At 42.8% G+C, this 15,072-nt stretch overlaps 1 protein-coding gene across 1 annotated transcript in view; it reads right to left on the bottom strand.

Moving 5' to 3' along the window:
• PIWIL1 (piwi like RNA-mediated gene silencing 1) overlaps positions 1-15,072 on the bottom strand; it is a 245,590-nt gene that overhangs the window by 219,518 nt on the left and 11,000 nt on the right. Inside the window, 2 exon segments of the mRNA XM_029571500.1 lie at positions 3,497-3,620; positions 4,279-4,361. Coding sequence (XP_029427360.1) covers positions 3,497-3,620; positions 4,279-4,353 — 199 coding nt within the window. The 5' untranslated portion in view covers positions 4,354-4,361.

Here is a 15,072-nt window from a genome sequence, read left to right as displayed (position 1 = left end):
GTATTACCTCCAGTACAACCGGTTGGAGGTGATTTTAACCCACTCCTTGTAAAACTAGGACAACCAGCCCCCAACTGGAACCAACGAAGAGTGGGCGCCACTGGCTTCGGTACCCCGACCAGAACTGCCTCTAGAGGAACGGACGAGGTCCTGAAAACGATTAGATAACGATTTCTATCCCACAGCAGAACTTCTTCTACCGGTCGGAAACCTCCATGACTCCTGAAAATGAGAGTGACCAGGAAAATTCTTCTTGATGACCTTCGTATCCTCCGAGAGCTTATTGGCCTTGGTTTCATCCAGGGATTTCATGAGCTGGTCTAGGTCCTCTCCAAAGAGCAGCTTGTCCTTAAATGGGAGGTTACATAACTGAGTCTTAGACTACATGTCCGCCAACCAATTATGCAGCCACAAGGTGACGACCTGCCACCACAGAGACCATACTCCTAGTCATAGTGCACACTAGATCATACAAAGCATCTGCCACATAAGCCACCCCCACCTCCAGGCGGGCTGCCTGAGTGGGGGACAGCACCCCCGGAGATGCCTGCTCCTGCGGTCTCTGAATCCAACATAAGCAAGCACGCTGCATCAAGCTGGCGCATACCACTGCCTGAAGGCTCAGCGCAAAGACCTCAATCATGAGCTGTAATTGGACCTCTAGCTTGAGATCCTGGACATCTTTGAGAGCCGCCGCCCCAGCCACCAGATTCGTAGTCTTCTTTGTCACAGCCGATATTGCAGCATCGACCTTAGGCATTTTAAAGGCACTACAAGTGTTCCTCCAACAAGGGATACAGCTTCGCCATGGCCCTTCCAACCTTCAAGCCTTCCTCTGGGGAGTCCCGACTAAGCTTCTGAATCTTCTTTGGAATGGATACTAGAGGACCCTGCAAACCATCCAGGATGGGGTTAACACCCTCGCTATCTGACTTCTCCTGAGTCAGTTTGACCCCTAATTCCTCCAAGACCTGAGGCATGAGTGGCCGGAGCTCCTCATTCTTAAATAAGTGCACCAGTCGGGGGTCGTCTCCCTCTGCTCCAGCTGCTTCCGGGAGGTCCAGGTTGTCTTTGCCGCCCTCCTCTGGAGGTTGGTCCTCATCCGGGTTTGTTCTCGGGTCCGTAGCCGAAGAGGCTGCCCAGGCCCCCAGGATCTCGATTCGGAAAAGCGACCCACGATGCCCATCCAGTCTTAGCAGAAGCTCCCAAGGTCGCCCAGCTCTCTTGAACGGTCGCAAAGAGGGCTCCTTGGGTCTCCTCTTGGCTGCCTGACGTGCTAAAAAAGCCTTGTGCATAAGAAGGACGAATTCCGGAGAAAACCCAGAAAGGCCCTCTGAAATCCATTCAGGGCTGCTAGGTTCAGAGATCTCCCCCTCCTCAACACCCTCCTCACAAACCTGTGCCACAGGGGAGAGAGGTGGAGGAGAGTCAACCGCCTTGCGGTCTGACGGAGTTCCCTGACCATGATTTCCCACGGAAATAGGCGAGGGAGACGTCCCTGCCTTGGCCCCTCCCACGGTCCCCACGGACCAGGAGGCCATCTGGATTTTAGGACCCTTAGCGGAGGATCCTTCCCCCAGATCCTCTGACCAGGTCCCATAGGCCTCCACATGCGGTTTCTCCTACATCCTAAGTGCTGCAGCACCCCCACAGTGAACAAGGCCACACCATGTGGTCCCACCAGACCACTCAACAAAATTAGCACGGGAAGGTTGGCAAGCGAGGGAGCCAGGCGAAAGACTGCAGAGCACAGTAAAAATACGGCTGAAACAGGAGAAGCCCCAGCCTGACGTCTGTTCAGCACCACGCGGTTGGGCAGAGGCCTGCATGGAACTAAAAATAAACCTGCTCCCTGAGCGGGAGACGCTGCGTGTGCTGGAGGAAAAAGGATTCCCTGCCCGGGGACTGACCCCCCCGCGAGTGTCAGATCCCACAATTCCTCACTCCTGCAAAGGAAATCCCCAGCCGCCATGGTCCTGCATCCATGACAGACTCTCCTGGCTAAGGGATCTCGGGGCTCGAAGAGGGAGCCAGTCCCCTGGCTATCAAAAGCCCCGGAACCTGCGGACAACACCAGCCAGGGGTATCCAACCCCCTGTTCTCCCAGCTCAAGGGATGGCCCAAGGAACCTGGCAAATCCGAGGAGCAGCTCCCAACTCCAGATTAGTCAGAACTGCAGGTATGCACCTCCACCATCTGCTGGAGACAGAGAAATACCTAGGATTGCAGGTGGCATGCTCAATTATGTAGCAGTGCCTCAAAGTTTTGTTCTCTGCCTCCATCTGCTGGTAGGGATGCATAAACCCACTGGTCTGGACTGATCTGGGTTTGTTCAGGAATTAGCCTTACAAGCGGGGCCTAGCCAATAGCTGCTCAACCTGCCGAGTCCATGCCACCAGCTCTAAGAGGAAAGTGAGAGGAAAAAGAGGGGGGGGGGGGGGGGAGGGACACTGAACACCCAGCAGAGGGAAGGATACCCAGTAAGGAAGAAAGGGAAACAACCTCCCTAAACTTTCTCCTCTTTCCTTTTTTTTTTTTGCTACCTGAACTGAGGCTTCCTGACTGAGAACACAAACAGGTCTCCAGCTACTGAGGGAGAGGGCACAAGCAGTCACCGCTGAGCCTCCCTCTGGCTCTAATCACCATGTCTGGAGTGGGCTCCTGGACTGAAGACATTCAACTGAGGGAGGGACCCACTGGTGTCAACTCAGGAGGTCAACCGGTGTTGAAATTTCTTCTCTTTTCCTTTTATTAATTTTTTTTTTACCACAAGTAAGCCCCAGAAAGGAAATGCATGTGCACCATCTGCTGGAGACAGAATACTGCCAGGCTGATGCCAGCGCAGGACTATATATCCATGACATCAGCTTTTTCCAGTCTCCATAATCCACTGGTGTGGATTAGCCTGCCTGATTGCAAAGGAACTTTTTTTTTTTTTTTATAAAGCAGAGATACAGAAATCTACTTCTTATCCTTGGGATAAGCAGCATGGAATCTACCCCTTGGGATCCTGCCAGGTACTTGTGATCTGGACTGGCCATTGTTGGAAACAAGATACTGAGGCTCGATGGACCTTTGGTCTGCCCCAGTATGGCAAACCTTGTACTTAAAAGGAAACAGAATTTACGTTCTTGACCTATGCATTCTGAATGTGCTCCATGTGTTAAAACAGTCCTCTTATCAACCCATCTCTCCTTATATACACCTTCCAGAGCTGTATTACAAAAACTTGCTGAATACATTAGTTTCACAGACGGAGCCTGGTAATAGAGCAAGAGTACCACTAGAAAAGGAATCTGTTTCAAATGCTACCCCAATACACTCTGGAAACTTGAATTCCCCTTATCCCCCCAGTATACAACTTTATGTGTACAATTACACAAATTTCGATTTACATTCAAGGCAATCCATTTTCAATATAATCTACTTTTAACGGCTATGCTGAAGTACTGCTAGCTAAGCTGAGGCAAAACAAAATAAAGCTTCACTCCCTCACCTTCGCTCTGTGGCTTTGGTCCTGCAGGTGCTCCTCTTTGTCGCCCACGTCCAACAAGTTCTCCTTCCATTGTCGGTGGTGGATGCTGGGTTGGTCCAGGACGCGTTTGAGGGGGTGGCTGACCCTACAGCCAGCAGCAAAAATGTACATTATTCATATTATGCGATTCTTACTAAGCAACCACCCCCAAGTTTAGTTTTCAAATTACGGCTCAATACCAAGGAAACATAGTAGGCTATAAACAGGAGTCATAAACAGGCACAACTCATCCACCGGAAACTGCATGAACACGAACGCTATACAACAAAAGCAATGGGGTCATGACCCAGACCAAAATCACAGAGAATGAATTACCTGGGAGGAGGGTGCTAAAAGTATTAGACTAAAAGAGGGTATAGCATGATCTAACAAGATAGAGAAATTCTTCTTTAGAGCAGTGTTTTCCCAAGGCCATCCTGAAGGCACAACTAACCAGTTTGGTTTTCAGGATATCCATAATGAATATGCATAAGATAGATTTGCATACATTGGAGGACCCAGGGAATACAAATCTCTCTTATGCATATATACTGTGGCAATCCTGAAAATCAAACACTGGGTTGGAGCATGCTGCAGATACAGAACAGTCCAACTGATTCAGAGGCCACAGAACAAATCTTCTGCAAAATGTTTTTTACGGAAATGAACTTCAGTTTTGTATTAAACAACTTTAAATATACAACATTAGGTTTAACACTACTAGATGAGATTTACAGTTAAGTATTTATGAAAGCCATACTCACAGGTCTTGGGGGCTGTGGTACTGCTGCCTGACCACGGGCTCTTCCCCGAGCTCTGGCTCGTGCTCGACCAGTCATTTTGTCTACTGAACCCAAAAACAAAAAGACAAAACATTCAATGCACAAATTTCAAGCTTGTATTCCAAAATTCACACAACTAGATTACAACCATGAGTCTGGTGTACAGAAAACAGCAGCAAAGACTCCAGTTGCCCCATACAGGGGATTTATTTATTTATTTAAGGTTTTTATATACCGGCAATCATGAGGACATATCTTGCTGGTTTACATGAAACGGGGTGCATTAAATACATCAAACTAAAACTGTGGTGATCGAAGGAAACAGTTACAATTAACAAGGGTCACAGAACTTGGAGAAGAAGGAAGAGATAGGAAAGAATAACTGGTTAGACAAAATACAAATTAAATTAATTAAATACTATGTACAAATGGTATTGTTAATGGTTGAATGTTTTGGGGAGTCCTTGGATTGAGTCCTTGGATTGTGTCATTAGATTGTGTCTGGGAAAGCTTGCTTGAATAACCAAGTCTTAAGTCCTTTCCTAAAAGTTAGGAGGCATGGTTCTAGTCTGAGATCTGTAGGAATGGAATTCCATAGAGAAGGGCCAGCTGTGGAGGTGGCCCGATCTCGGAGGGTAATGTGTCTGGTCGTTTTCGTGGGAGGAACTTGGAGGGCGCCTCTGTAAACTTCTCTGGTAGGTCTTGTCGAATTGTATGCTTGGAGGGGGATTTGAAGATCGAGGGAGATGCGTTGATGTATAGTTTTGAAGATGACACACATGGCTTTATACATGATACGGAAGTATATGGGTAGCCAATGTAGCTCTTTCAGGATGGGAGTTATGTGGTCTCTCTTTTTTGCGCCTGTTAGTAGTCGGGCTGCTGAATTTTGAACCATCTGTAATGGTTTGGAATAGGATGAGGGCAGACCTAGCAATAGGGAATTGCAATAGTCTAATTTTGAGAAGATGACTGCTTGGATGATCGTTCTGAAGTCTTGAGCATGGAAGAGAGGTCTTATCCTTTTCAGGACATGGAGTTTATAGAAACAGTCTTTGGTTGTTTTGTTGATATGTGCTTTGAAGTTTAGCCGGTTGTCTATTATCACTCCTAAGTCTCTAACTTGTGAGGTAGGTAGGTTGGTAGGAAGAGAAGAGTTAGAGCTATTGTTCTCAGGAGAGATGAGTAGGATTTCTGTCTTGGAGGAGTTTAAGATGAGGTGAAGGCTGTTGAGTAGTTGTTTGATTTTCAGGTGGCATGATTCCCAGAAGTCAAGAGTTTTAGAGTATGTGTCTTTGATGGGGATGATGATTTGAATATCATCTGCGTATAGGAAATACTTTAGATTGAGGTCGGTGAGAAGTTGGCAGAGAGGAAGAAGGTAAATATTGAAAAGAGTCGGAGATAATGAAGAACCTTGCGGGACTCCTATGACGGCGTCAAATCTTGAAGATTCCTTGAAGATTCCTTCTTTGATTTAGGCAATCAACTGCAATATGGTCACCTGAATGAACTGCAGTAAATGAAACCCTATTCCTAAAATTTTACAGTTTTAGTCGATAGTATTTCTTTTTGCAGTGTTCAGGCATAAAAGGTAGTTTTGTCCTGTTTAGAACAGGTTTTCTTGAAAATAAATAAATTTATTTATTTTTTAATTTTTATATACTGAGGTTCTTACATGAAATACAAATCACTCCGGTTTACAGAAAACATTGAAACACCCAAAAAAGGGGGGGGGGGCTTTACATAGAACAATAGAACAAAGTACAAATTGAACATAGTATAATTACAAGAAACATTTGAACTCAGTATCATAGTATCTTAGTACGTTACAAAGAAAACAATTGAGCACAGTGATTTTAATAGTGGAACAAGGGACGGGTCAACGTGAATGACTACGGAATATCTAGTATGCGGGTACAAAAACTTGAATAAATCACTCCGAGCTGGAATCTGTTATAGGCATAAGTCCCGGGAACTGCCTAAGAGAGTTTTCAAGTTATAAAAGGGGAAGGGGAAGATTGTGTAGAAAAAGAGGGCGGGGAGAGATCCTTTGGGGGGGGGGGGGGGGGGCAGGGACAGAAGATGAGAAAAGTGATAGAACGTAGTCTTATGATCTGATAGAGAACATTTAGATGAACTGAGTGGAAGACTGACCAGGAGCAGCGACCGATCGAGGGAGTCAGAAAAAGATAACTCAACGAGGTAGCCCATGATTGAGGTTATCATGGCATCTAGGCAGCATTAAGTGTCTGGGAAGGCTTGGCGGAAGAGCCAGGTTTTTAGCTTTTTTTTTTTTTTTTTTTTTTAACTCCTGATGAGTTGATTCAAGTCGAAGATCTGGAGGGAGCGTGTTCCATTGGTGGGGATCTGCTGAAGATAGTGCTCGTTTCCTTAGTGATGATTTTGCAGGCGGGGCATACAGTGTGCCTTTGTATGCGCTTCTGATGGGTCTGGAAGATGTATGAGGTTGAAGTTGTGTGCTTAACATGATGGATGCGAGGTTGTGGATCGCTTTGTGAACGATTGTGAGAACTTTAAAGAGGATCCTGTGTTTGATAGGAAGCCAGTGAAGGTTACGGAGGATTGGAGTGATATGTTCTCTTTTGTTAGAGTTTGTGAGGATTCTGGCAGCGGCGTTCTGAACCATCTGTAAGGGTTTGATAGTATTTGTGAGGAGTCCGAGTAGAAGGGAGTTGCAATAATCGATTTTAGATAGTATGATGGATTGGAGTACTAGCCGGAAGTCATTGAAGTGAGAAGGAGGGGTTTTAGCTTTCTGAGGACTTGCAGTTTCTAGAAGCAGTCCTTCGTGGTAGTGTTTATAAACTTTAAGTTTAGATTGTTGTCTAGCCAGGCTCTACGATCCCTGACGTCAGGTGAGAAATTGATGTTTGAGCTTGTTGATTGGGAGGAGCGAGGGGGGTCATGGGAGATAATGAGCATTTCCGTTTTATTGGCGTTCAAAACTAAGTTGAGGCTAGAGAGTAGGTCTTTAATTGGCTGAAGGCAATCATTCCAAAAGGTAATAGTTTTTTGAAGGGATTATGTGATCGGGATAGGGATTTGTATGTCATCCGCATAGAGGTAATGGGTAAGCTTAAGGTTTGTGAGTAGGTAGATATTGAAGAGGGTGGGTGAAAGTGAAGATCCTTGAGGGACTCCTTGGTCTGTAAGGACAGGATGAGATTCTTTGTTGTTTATCCGGACTTTATAGAACCTGTTGCTCCGGAAGGACTGAAACCAACAGAGCTGAGCCTTTGATGCCTATGTTGGCTAGTTGGTCTATAAGTATTGTGTGTTTTACCATGTCAACCAGGTTTCTGTGATTACCTTATGGAGGTCAACCCTGACATCTGTGCAATCGTTGAGGATGTGCGTTTTTTTGGAGAGTGACTGAGCGTTGAATAGAGTTAGAGTAAACAGAGAGAGACCTAAGAGTTGTGTTATTGGCGATATCATTATTGGGATTAGCCTTTGTTGTTGTGCAACGTGATGGTATGCAGGTTGTGTGTGCATTCTGAGTTTGTACCAGATTATGGGTATGGTGCAAAGGTGCATCTTTGTGGCGAAGTCGATGGTAAATATGTTATGAGGGAGTAGAGATACTGCTGTAAATGCTGGAGTGACAATGAATGCTGGAGTGGCTGGACGGATGCTTGAGGAGAGCTGTTATAGGAGCGCTTGGGTTAGGAGAGGGTAGAATACCATAAGGTGTTAGCGTGAGTTCGCCGATTTGAGGGTGGGAGCTGGATGTATTTTGAGTTGAGGATGAGTGCTGGCTGAAGTTTGCAGAGATGAGGATGAGTGCTGGATGACGTTTTCTGCGATGAGGATGAGTGCTGGCCGCGCACGGGTCGATTTAAGGAGTTCTCTTAACAGTTTTTGGAAAACTTCGGTGTGACTATTAGGTTATGTTGCTGAGGTGGATGCATCGACAAAGTTTCTTTTGATCTGGGTCTCAAAAGGGGCACACTAAGGGGCAGTGCGCCCCTTAGTATAAGATAGAAAAGGTTAATAAAAGGTTAATAAAATAGAAAGGTTGACATTTCCTGCTTCTTTTTAGAAATAAAACATTTTGATCTGTTTCATTATCAGTTTTCTCTAATATTTATCCCAAGTATATGGGATGATGCAGTGCATATGCCTATTAAGAGCTGCATGCTTCTGATTTTTTTCTTGAGTACTGCCACATCAGTCCAAACCCATGGGTTATGCCTCTGACCCGCGTTTAGCGAGAAAAAGTGTTCATGTTGACATTGTCCCTGCTATATAACCTAGTGCAGCAGAGAACTTTTCAGTATATATATGCCTGTCAAACCTAAACAAAATTTTAAAACATTCCAATAAAACTTAATTTGAAATATAACCTTGCCTCAGTCCCAAGTCTTAGATCAGACACTCACACAGGGAGACAATCCAGAACATAGAGAATAAGAACCACTGAATTGCAGTATTGAAACTTCTTCCAACCCTTCTCCCTGGCACACCAAACAGTAGGCCTCTGAAAGCTAAACTGGCTTGCGGGTCGGTTCTGCATTGGTCAGCAGGACTCAAAGAAAAGAAGTTAACAAGTTTACATTTTTCCTGTCTTATTCTCCTGCTAGACCAGTCTAGACATACAAAAACATGCCTGGCTTAATCGTAGCTTGGGTAAGAGGAAGCCAAGGCTGCCAGGCCCCAATAATACGTCCACCTTAAACCTATAGTGAAACACGGTCCAAGTCATTGCCTTACAAATATCTTCTGGTGGAACCAATCTGCATTCTGCCCACAAAAAGGCCCGAGTTCTAGTCAAGTAAGCCCTCGATTCATCTGAAACTCCCTTCCCTACATAGACCAAGGCGATTGCTTCCTTAATCCACCTGGCAATGGAGACTTTTCATGCTGCTTCAATTTTAATGACCCATTGAAAAGGGCAAATAGCCCGACAGATTTTCAGAAGGTATTAGCGACCTTCAGATAATGAAAACACCACACTGCAAACATCAAAGGAGGGGAGATCTTTATTTGAACAGATATACTCAGAGGTCCTAAACACTGGTAAAGCAATTAGCTGGTTAAGAGTGTGAAACCACCTTGGATAGAAAGGAGACAGGATGGATAGTGACTTTTTTCTTACAGAAAACAAAGTAGGGATCCCATGAAGGAAGCACCTTTAGCTCTATGATCCTTCTAGTGGAACAGATAGCCACCAGAAATAGTGTCTTGAGGGACAGATCCTTCAAAAGACGATGCTGACCTAGTCTTATGAACCAAGTTGAGGTCAGACATAGATACTAGCAGCCACAATAGAGACCAAACATGCTTCACCCACCCGAAAAAAACAAAAATAAATAGAACCATATCTGGATCAGAGGCCAAGGATTTCTCCTGTATTAGGCCTCTATAACAGGTCAACGGCACCACCTGTACTCTCAGAGAATTAAAGGGCCAAGCCATTATTCAGACCTTCCTAGAGAAAGGCCAAGATCGCAGATAGCTATGCCTTTAACTTCCATCCTTGCACCAAACATCAGAAAAGTTTCCACACTGATGTAGGCCAGAAAAATTGAACTTTTTCTAACCTACACAGCATTACTATTACTACTTTGGCAAAACCTTGCCCTCTCAAGGGCCAGTTGTAAGACAGAATGGAGAGGGGTCCTCCATGGAAAATTAGACCTTGCTGAAGTAAGCCCCTGAACAGAGAGAACATGAAAGGCTCTCTCCAGTATTTTATTTCATGTATGTAGCTCATGCCTTTTCATTGGTAGCACAAGGCAAGTTACATTCAACATACCACAGATGCTTGGTCCAATCTGGAGCTGCTAGTATGACAAGACTCAGGTAATCAATATTTGTTGGACCGTCTACACAAGAGGCCACACTGGAAACAAGTATAGAAAACACATTGTGAAAGTCACAGAATATAAATAATGCTAAATAAACCCTGTGGCCACAGCTTCTAAAGTGCATCCAAATCCTTGGACCCCCTTCTCCCTCCTGCCATTTTAGAACCTCTCTTGTAGTCTGAATGGCAGACTTCATTGTGGTCACTTTGCAAGGGAATAAGTTGAGGCCAAAAATTAGTTTCCCCAACACACAATTCCCAAATTCCTCCCTCCCAGACTCAACTTTTCTATTCTTTGGGTCAACAGAGACAATCCCCACTTCCAACAGAGGAACTATATACATGTTACTGCATCTATCAGGGCATCAGCCTTGGGCAGGTGGAATAGCCTATTCTTATATTCCTATCCGTTCGCTAGAGAGAATATAATTTCCCATAAAACTTTTCCCATCTTACGGGACATATCTTGAGTTTCCCATTCTGCCACAATCCTTAACTAAATGGCTTAAATGAACAGGAAGGCCTTGGAGGGGGGGGGGGGGGATGTTATTTAATCACTGTTAAAAAAAAAAAACAAAAAACAAAAACACAGGTCTCAGTGAGGAGACAACTCTCACCTGCTCTCCAAACTACATCAAGGAGACCATTACCTATGTGATAAGGGCCAGGAGTTCCTCCTTAAAAATCAATCTCACCACAGAAGAATCCTCCCCACCAATGAGATCTACCCGTCTTCTGTTCTTGGAGTCATCACTATTGTCCTCCCTCCTCTCTTCCAGGGAAATACTGGGAGGGCTACTAGACACTTATGTGTTTCTCCTTGTGACATCTTGTGGTCCAAAACCCCCTTTGGTTTCTTTTCAGTCAGACTTGCAACAGAGAAAGGCTCAAAGTAACCATCTTGGGGGGGCACTAGTAGGCACCTATCCTCCCCCAGCCCCCCCCCCCCCCCGGCCCTTTATTTGACAAAAGACATGGTGCAGGATTAAGACAAATTTGGGCGAAAATATATGGGCCGCAGATGACATAAGCCTCGACTAACATCACATGGGGCAACTTTTTACCCCCCCCCCAAGAGGAAATGGCCCAGGACCACAACTGCTGAAGCACACTATGCAGAAAATATGGCCACTATTCCTGCTGAATGCGCTGAGGCTTCTCCACCTTCTGCCACATTTCAAACCTCTTGCTCGCTCGCTCTCCCAAGCACGATAGAATAAGGCACCAAGACTACAGCACCTGCCCCTCTCTGCAGCTATACCTTTAAAAAAAGGACACCCAAGTTGTCTCTGCAGGTACCAGAGGAAAACCCACTGGTGTCAGAGGCCTATTAAACACAGGCTGCACTACGGAACCATTTTTGTTTTTAAAAAATGTATGCAGACACCGCATTCCTCCAGAGCACACTGGATCTGCCCCTCCTGTCCTGGCTAAACTACGGGAAAAGCAGCACTAAGGCCATTGGCTCTAGAAACTTTACCTCTTCATGTGCCTCACCTGGAACAGATGCGTGCACCATCTGCTCGAGACAAAGAATTTGACATTACTCTGCTACACCAGGCTATATAATGGTGGCATGAAAACTTTTCCTCTGTCTGGACTGGTCTGGCAAGACGATAAAACATTTCTGTTCACTTTGTAAGAACCGTTTCAGATTAACTTCAGCATTCCCCAATAACAGAATTCTCTATATTTAAAATAAGTGCTACAAGATGAAGTAGTTTTATTTGCGCTATAATAACAAAATGGTTTTATTTGCAAGGGGTTTTTTTGTTTTTTTAAGTTTTCAAAGAGAAGAACATTGCACAAGTGACATACAATTGTGACAGATGATTATACTCCAAGCAATTAGGACATAAGGCATAAAAAGTGGTTTGTGCAGTCCCTGTGCATTATTGTATGAAGGTCATAATGCTATAAATTTTCATGCTATTGGCATTTTTTATTTTTTTTTGTTTAAGGGACATCTCATACAGTATGGATAAGGAAAGTCTTCCATTTCCTGATTATTTTCATGCAAGTTAAAACAGTATGGCATCTTCCATTTTTTGAAGGAAGGCAGATTAGGACATCTCTTCCAGCAGGATAGTATTACTACCCTGTGAAGGATCAGGGGGGTAAACCTGCACATTTTTCTAAAAAAAGGAACAGAGAACACTTCTCAAAATCAGAAATGAGAGCTATAGTTTCCTTCGAGAAAGGTTTGCCTCTTGAAGATTAAGAAATCAGAGATTTTCCTTCTTCTGATTGTATTCTATACCGCCTTAAAAAAATTACTCAGAGTGCAACTGCGCAGAAAGACTTTCCAAGGCTTAAGTGGTGCAGGTGGAGGCCTGAATGGTTATCTTTTTCATATAATTATGCAGAACGTCCATCTATAATTGCTGCATGAAACAATGATATTCAGGAACAGCCAGTCGAAGACTTACAGAGGAAAAGTCCATCTCTGGAATCAAGATGGGTGATGTCAGTTTCTCAATAGTGAGCTTCGTGATCTCCCTGCACAGAGGATTTGTAAACTATTAGCACCATAACCTTCAGCACCTGAAGCAGCCAGTGTGCATAGCACAAAATGTATTGACATGAACTTTATTCTGCATCTTTGGGAGTCACATGGCAGTGTGTTTTAGCAGAAAATAGCACCCAACAGGAATCTCTTCCAATCTCTTTTGCATTCAACCCAGAAAGAAGAGTCACAGCCTTGTCTTTTTAGAGAACCTGATATTTTACTTTTAGTTACTTGTCTCTGAATTTTTTTCTCCTTGTCTGGCAGGGTAGTAAACTGGTACTTTATCTTGATTTCCCTGAAAGCAAGAGCTTGTAGGCACATTCTGCCACATGCCATGGAATTAGATAACCAGAAAACTTTTACTCAAAATACATGCACAACTGAAAAATAAATTCAAGAAAATTGTTTAACGACCATCATAAACATGCAGAAGAACTGCATTAATAAACTTAATGACTGATGTCTCAACAAGCATGTCAGGTATAATCATCGGTCAGTGGTAGTAGAAGATACCTTTAAACTTGCAGTCTTATAATCAAAATGTAGATATCACTGCTACAGAAATTTTTTTAAAGATTTTTTTTTTTAATGCATATAAAAATTCCTTAATAGATGGCTTAAAGCACTTATCTGAAACAGCTCAGGTGCTGGAGTAGGGGGAGTGTGCGCAAGGGATTAGCCTGAGGAGGAAAAGGTTCAGGCCACAAGAGGACAGGAAGGACAGCTTTTATCCACTTACAGTATACTCAGGAGAACTGAACATACAAATATTAAAAATTCAGCATCTATGAACAACATTTCTGTGGTGTGTTTAATTATTCAAATACAGTGGTTTATAGTTATATTTGTCAAAATATAGTATGCAGAAATTTAAAATGTTCATGCACAATTACTTCAGGAGTATCTCTTACAAACTCACACAAATTTACCATCCTATAAAGACTCTGTCCCAACGTTAAACAGAAAATATTTTCTTCTATTGCAAATGTTTTGTTACAATTCCCTTTTAACACCTGTACTAATTTCATTAACAACAATGAACAAAACAATGTGTCAATGTGGGTGTTTATCTTCAGGCGATAGCTCATATGTAGGACTCAAAAGGAATCTCCCCTGATTGTTTTCAAAAAATTCAGGTAATGTCTCTTAGAAAAATGTGTTAGTATATGACGACCTTCATATATGGCATCATCATAAAATGTGCTGTATAGAAAACACAATTTTTTTTAACTCTGCTGTGTTGTATAATCATGTCATATTTTTTTGTTAGAATGATTGTGTTGAAACAATTTTGTGTTAAAATATATTCCCAAAATAATAATATTTAAATCTTCACAAGGGAATTATTCTTGAAAATTTCTGGATTGCTTGTCAAAATTCTTAATTGCTTCTGAATGAGAAACATTCTCATCAAAGACTGATACATTTCTCAGCGTTCTTCCAGCTAAGTGCTTTGCTTTTTCATCAAATGTTTTAGTATTATAATCCAATAAGCATTCAGAAGCAATTAAGAATTTTGACAAGCAAGCCAGAAATTTTCAAGAATAATTCACTTTAAATCTTTACAATATTATTATTTTGGGAATATATTTTCACACAAAATAATTTCAACACATTGGTAGCATGAAGATCATTCTAACAAAAAAATATAATGACCTATGATTACACAACACTGCAGAGTTAAAAAATTGTGTTTTCTATACAGCACATTTTAGGATGATGCCATTATATGAAGATCATATACTAATAAATACATTTTTCTAAGAAACATTCCCTGAATTTTTTGAAAACAATCAGGGGAGATAATAATGAAATTAGACTCAAAAGGAATAACTAACATCCCCTGTATGCTTATCTCGATTACTTATTCCTGGCAGGGCAACATAGGGCACCAAATTGTGAAGGCACCCACAAACTGAGACTTCTACCAGTTCTTTGATTTCTAGAGACAAAGCCCTCCTCCCCCGGTCCTCTAAGGGAACCATCCTCTGAAATCCAGCCCTGATTCCCAGTTAGTCACAAGCACAAAACAGTGTTTAGAAAAAAAGTGAAGTCAAAAGTTTATTTTAATCCCTCCTGTCTGGTTCTTTTGTCCTGCTGACTAAATATTTACAGAGTTCATTCACTACAAGAACTTTATACACTATACAACATTATTGTTCTTATTCAGTCCAAATGTTCAATATTACAAAACTTTTAACTGAGAAACATCTAAAGAAAATAAGCAGCATACAAGATGTTATCTACAGATAAAAAAAAAAAAGGATCGAATGTGAGACTTTTTAAAGAGGAACATACAGTCCACACTGATTATTGCAAAGCTTATTTTGAAATAACTTGCAACTTAGATTTAACATACTTCAAACAGTTAGTTTATTCTATATATCAAAAGGTACTCTAAAATATTGTGTATCAAATGTCTCCCAGCAAGCCA

This window comes from Rhinatrema bivittatum, chromosome 11 (assembly GCF_901001135.1).
Source record: "Rhinatrema bivittatum chromosome 11, aRhiBiv1.1, whole genome shotgun sequence".
Classification (NCBI taxonomy): domain Eukaryota; kingdom Metazoa; phylum Chordata; class Amphibia; order Gymnophiona; family Rhinatrematidae; genus Rhinatrema; species Rhinatrema bivittatum.
This window is presented reverse-complemented; position numbering and strand designations above follow the sequence as displayed.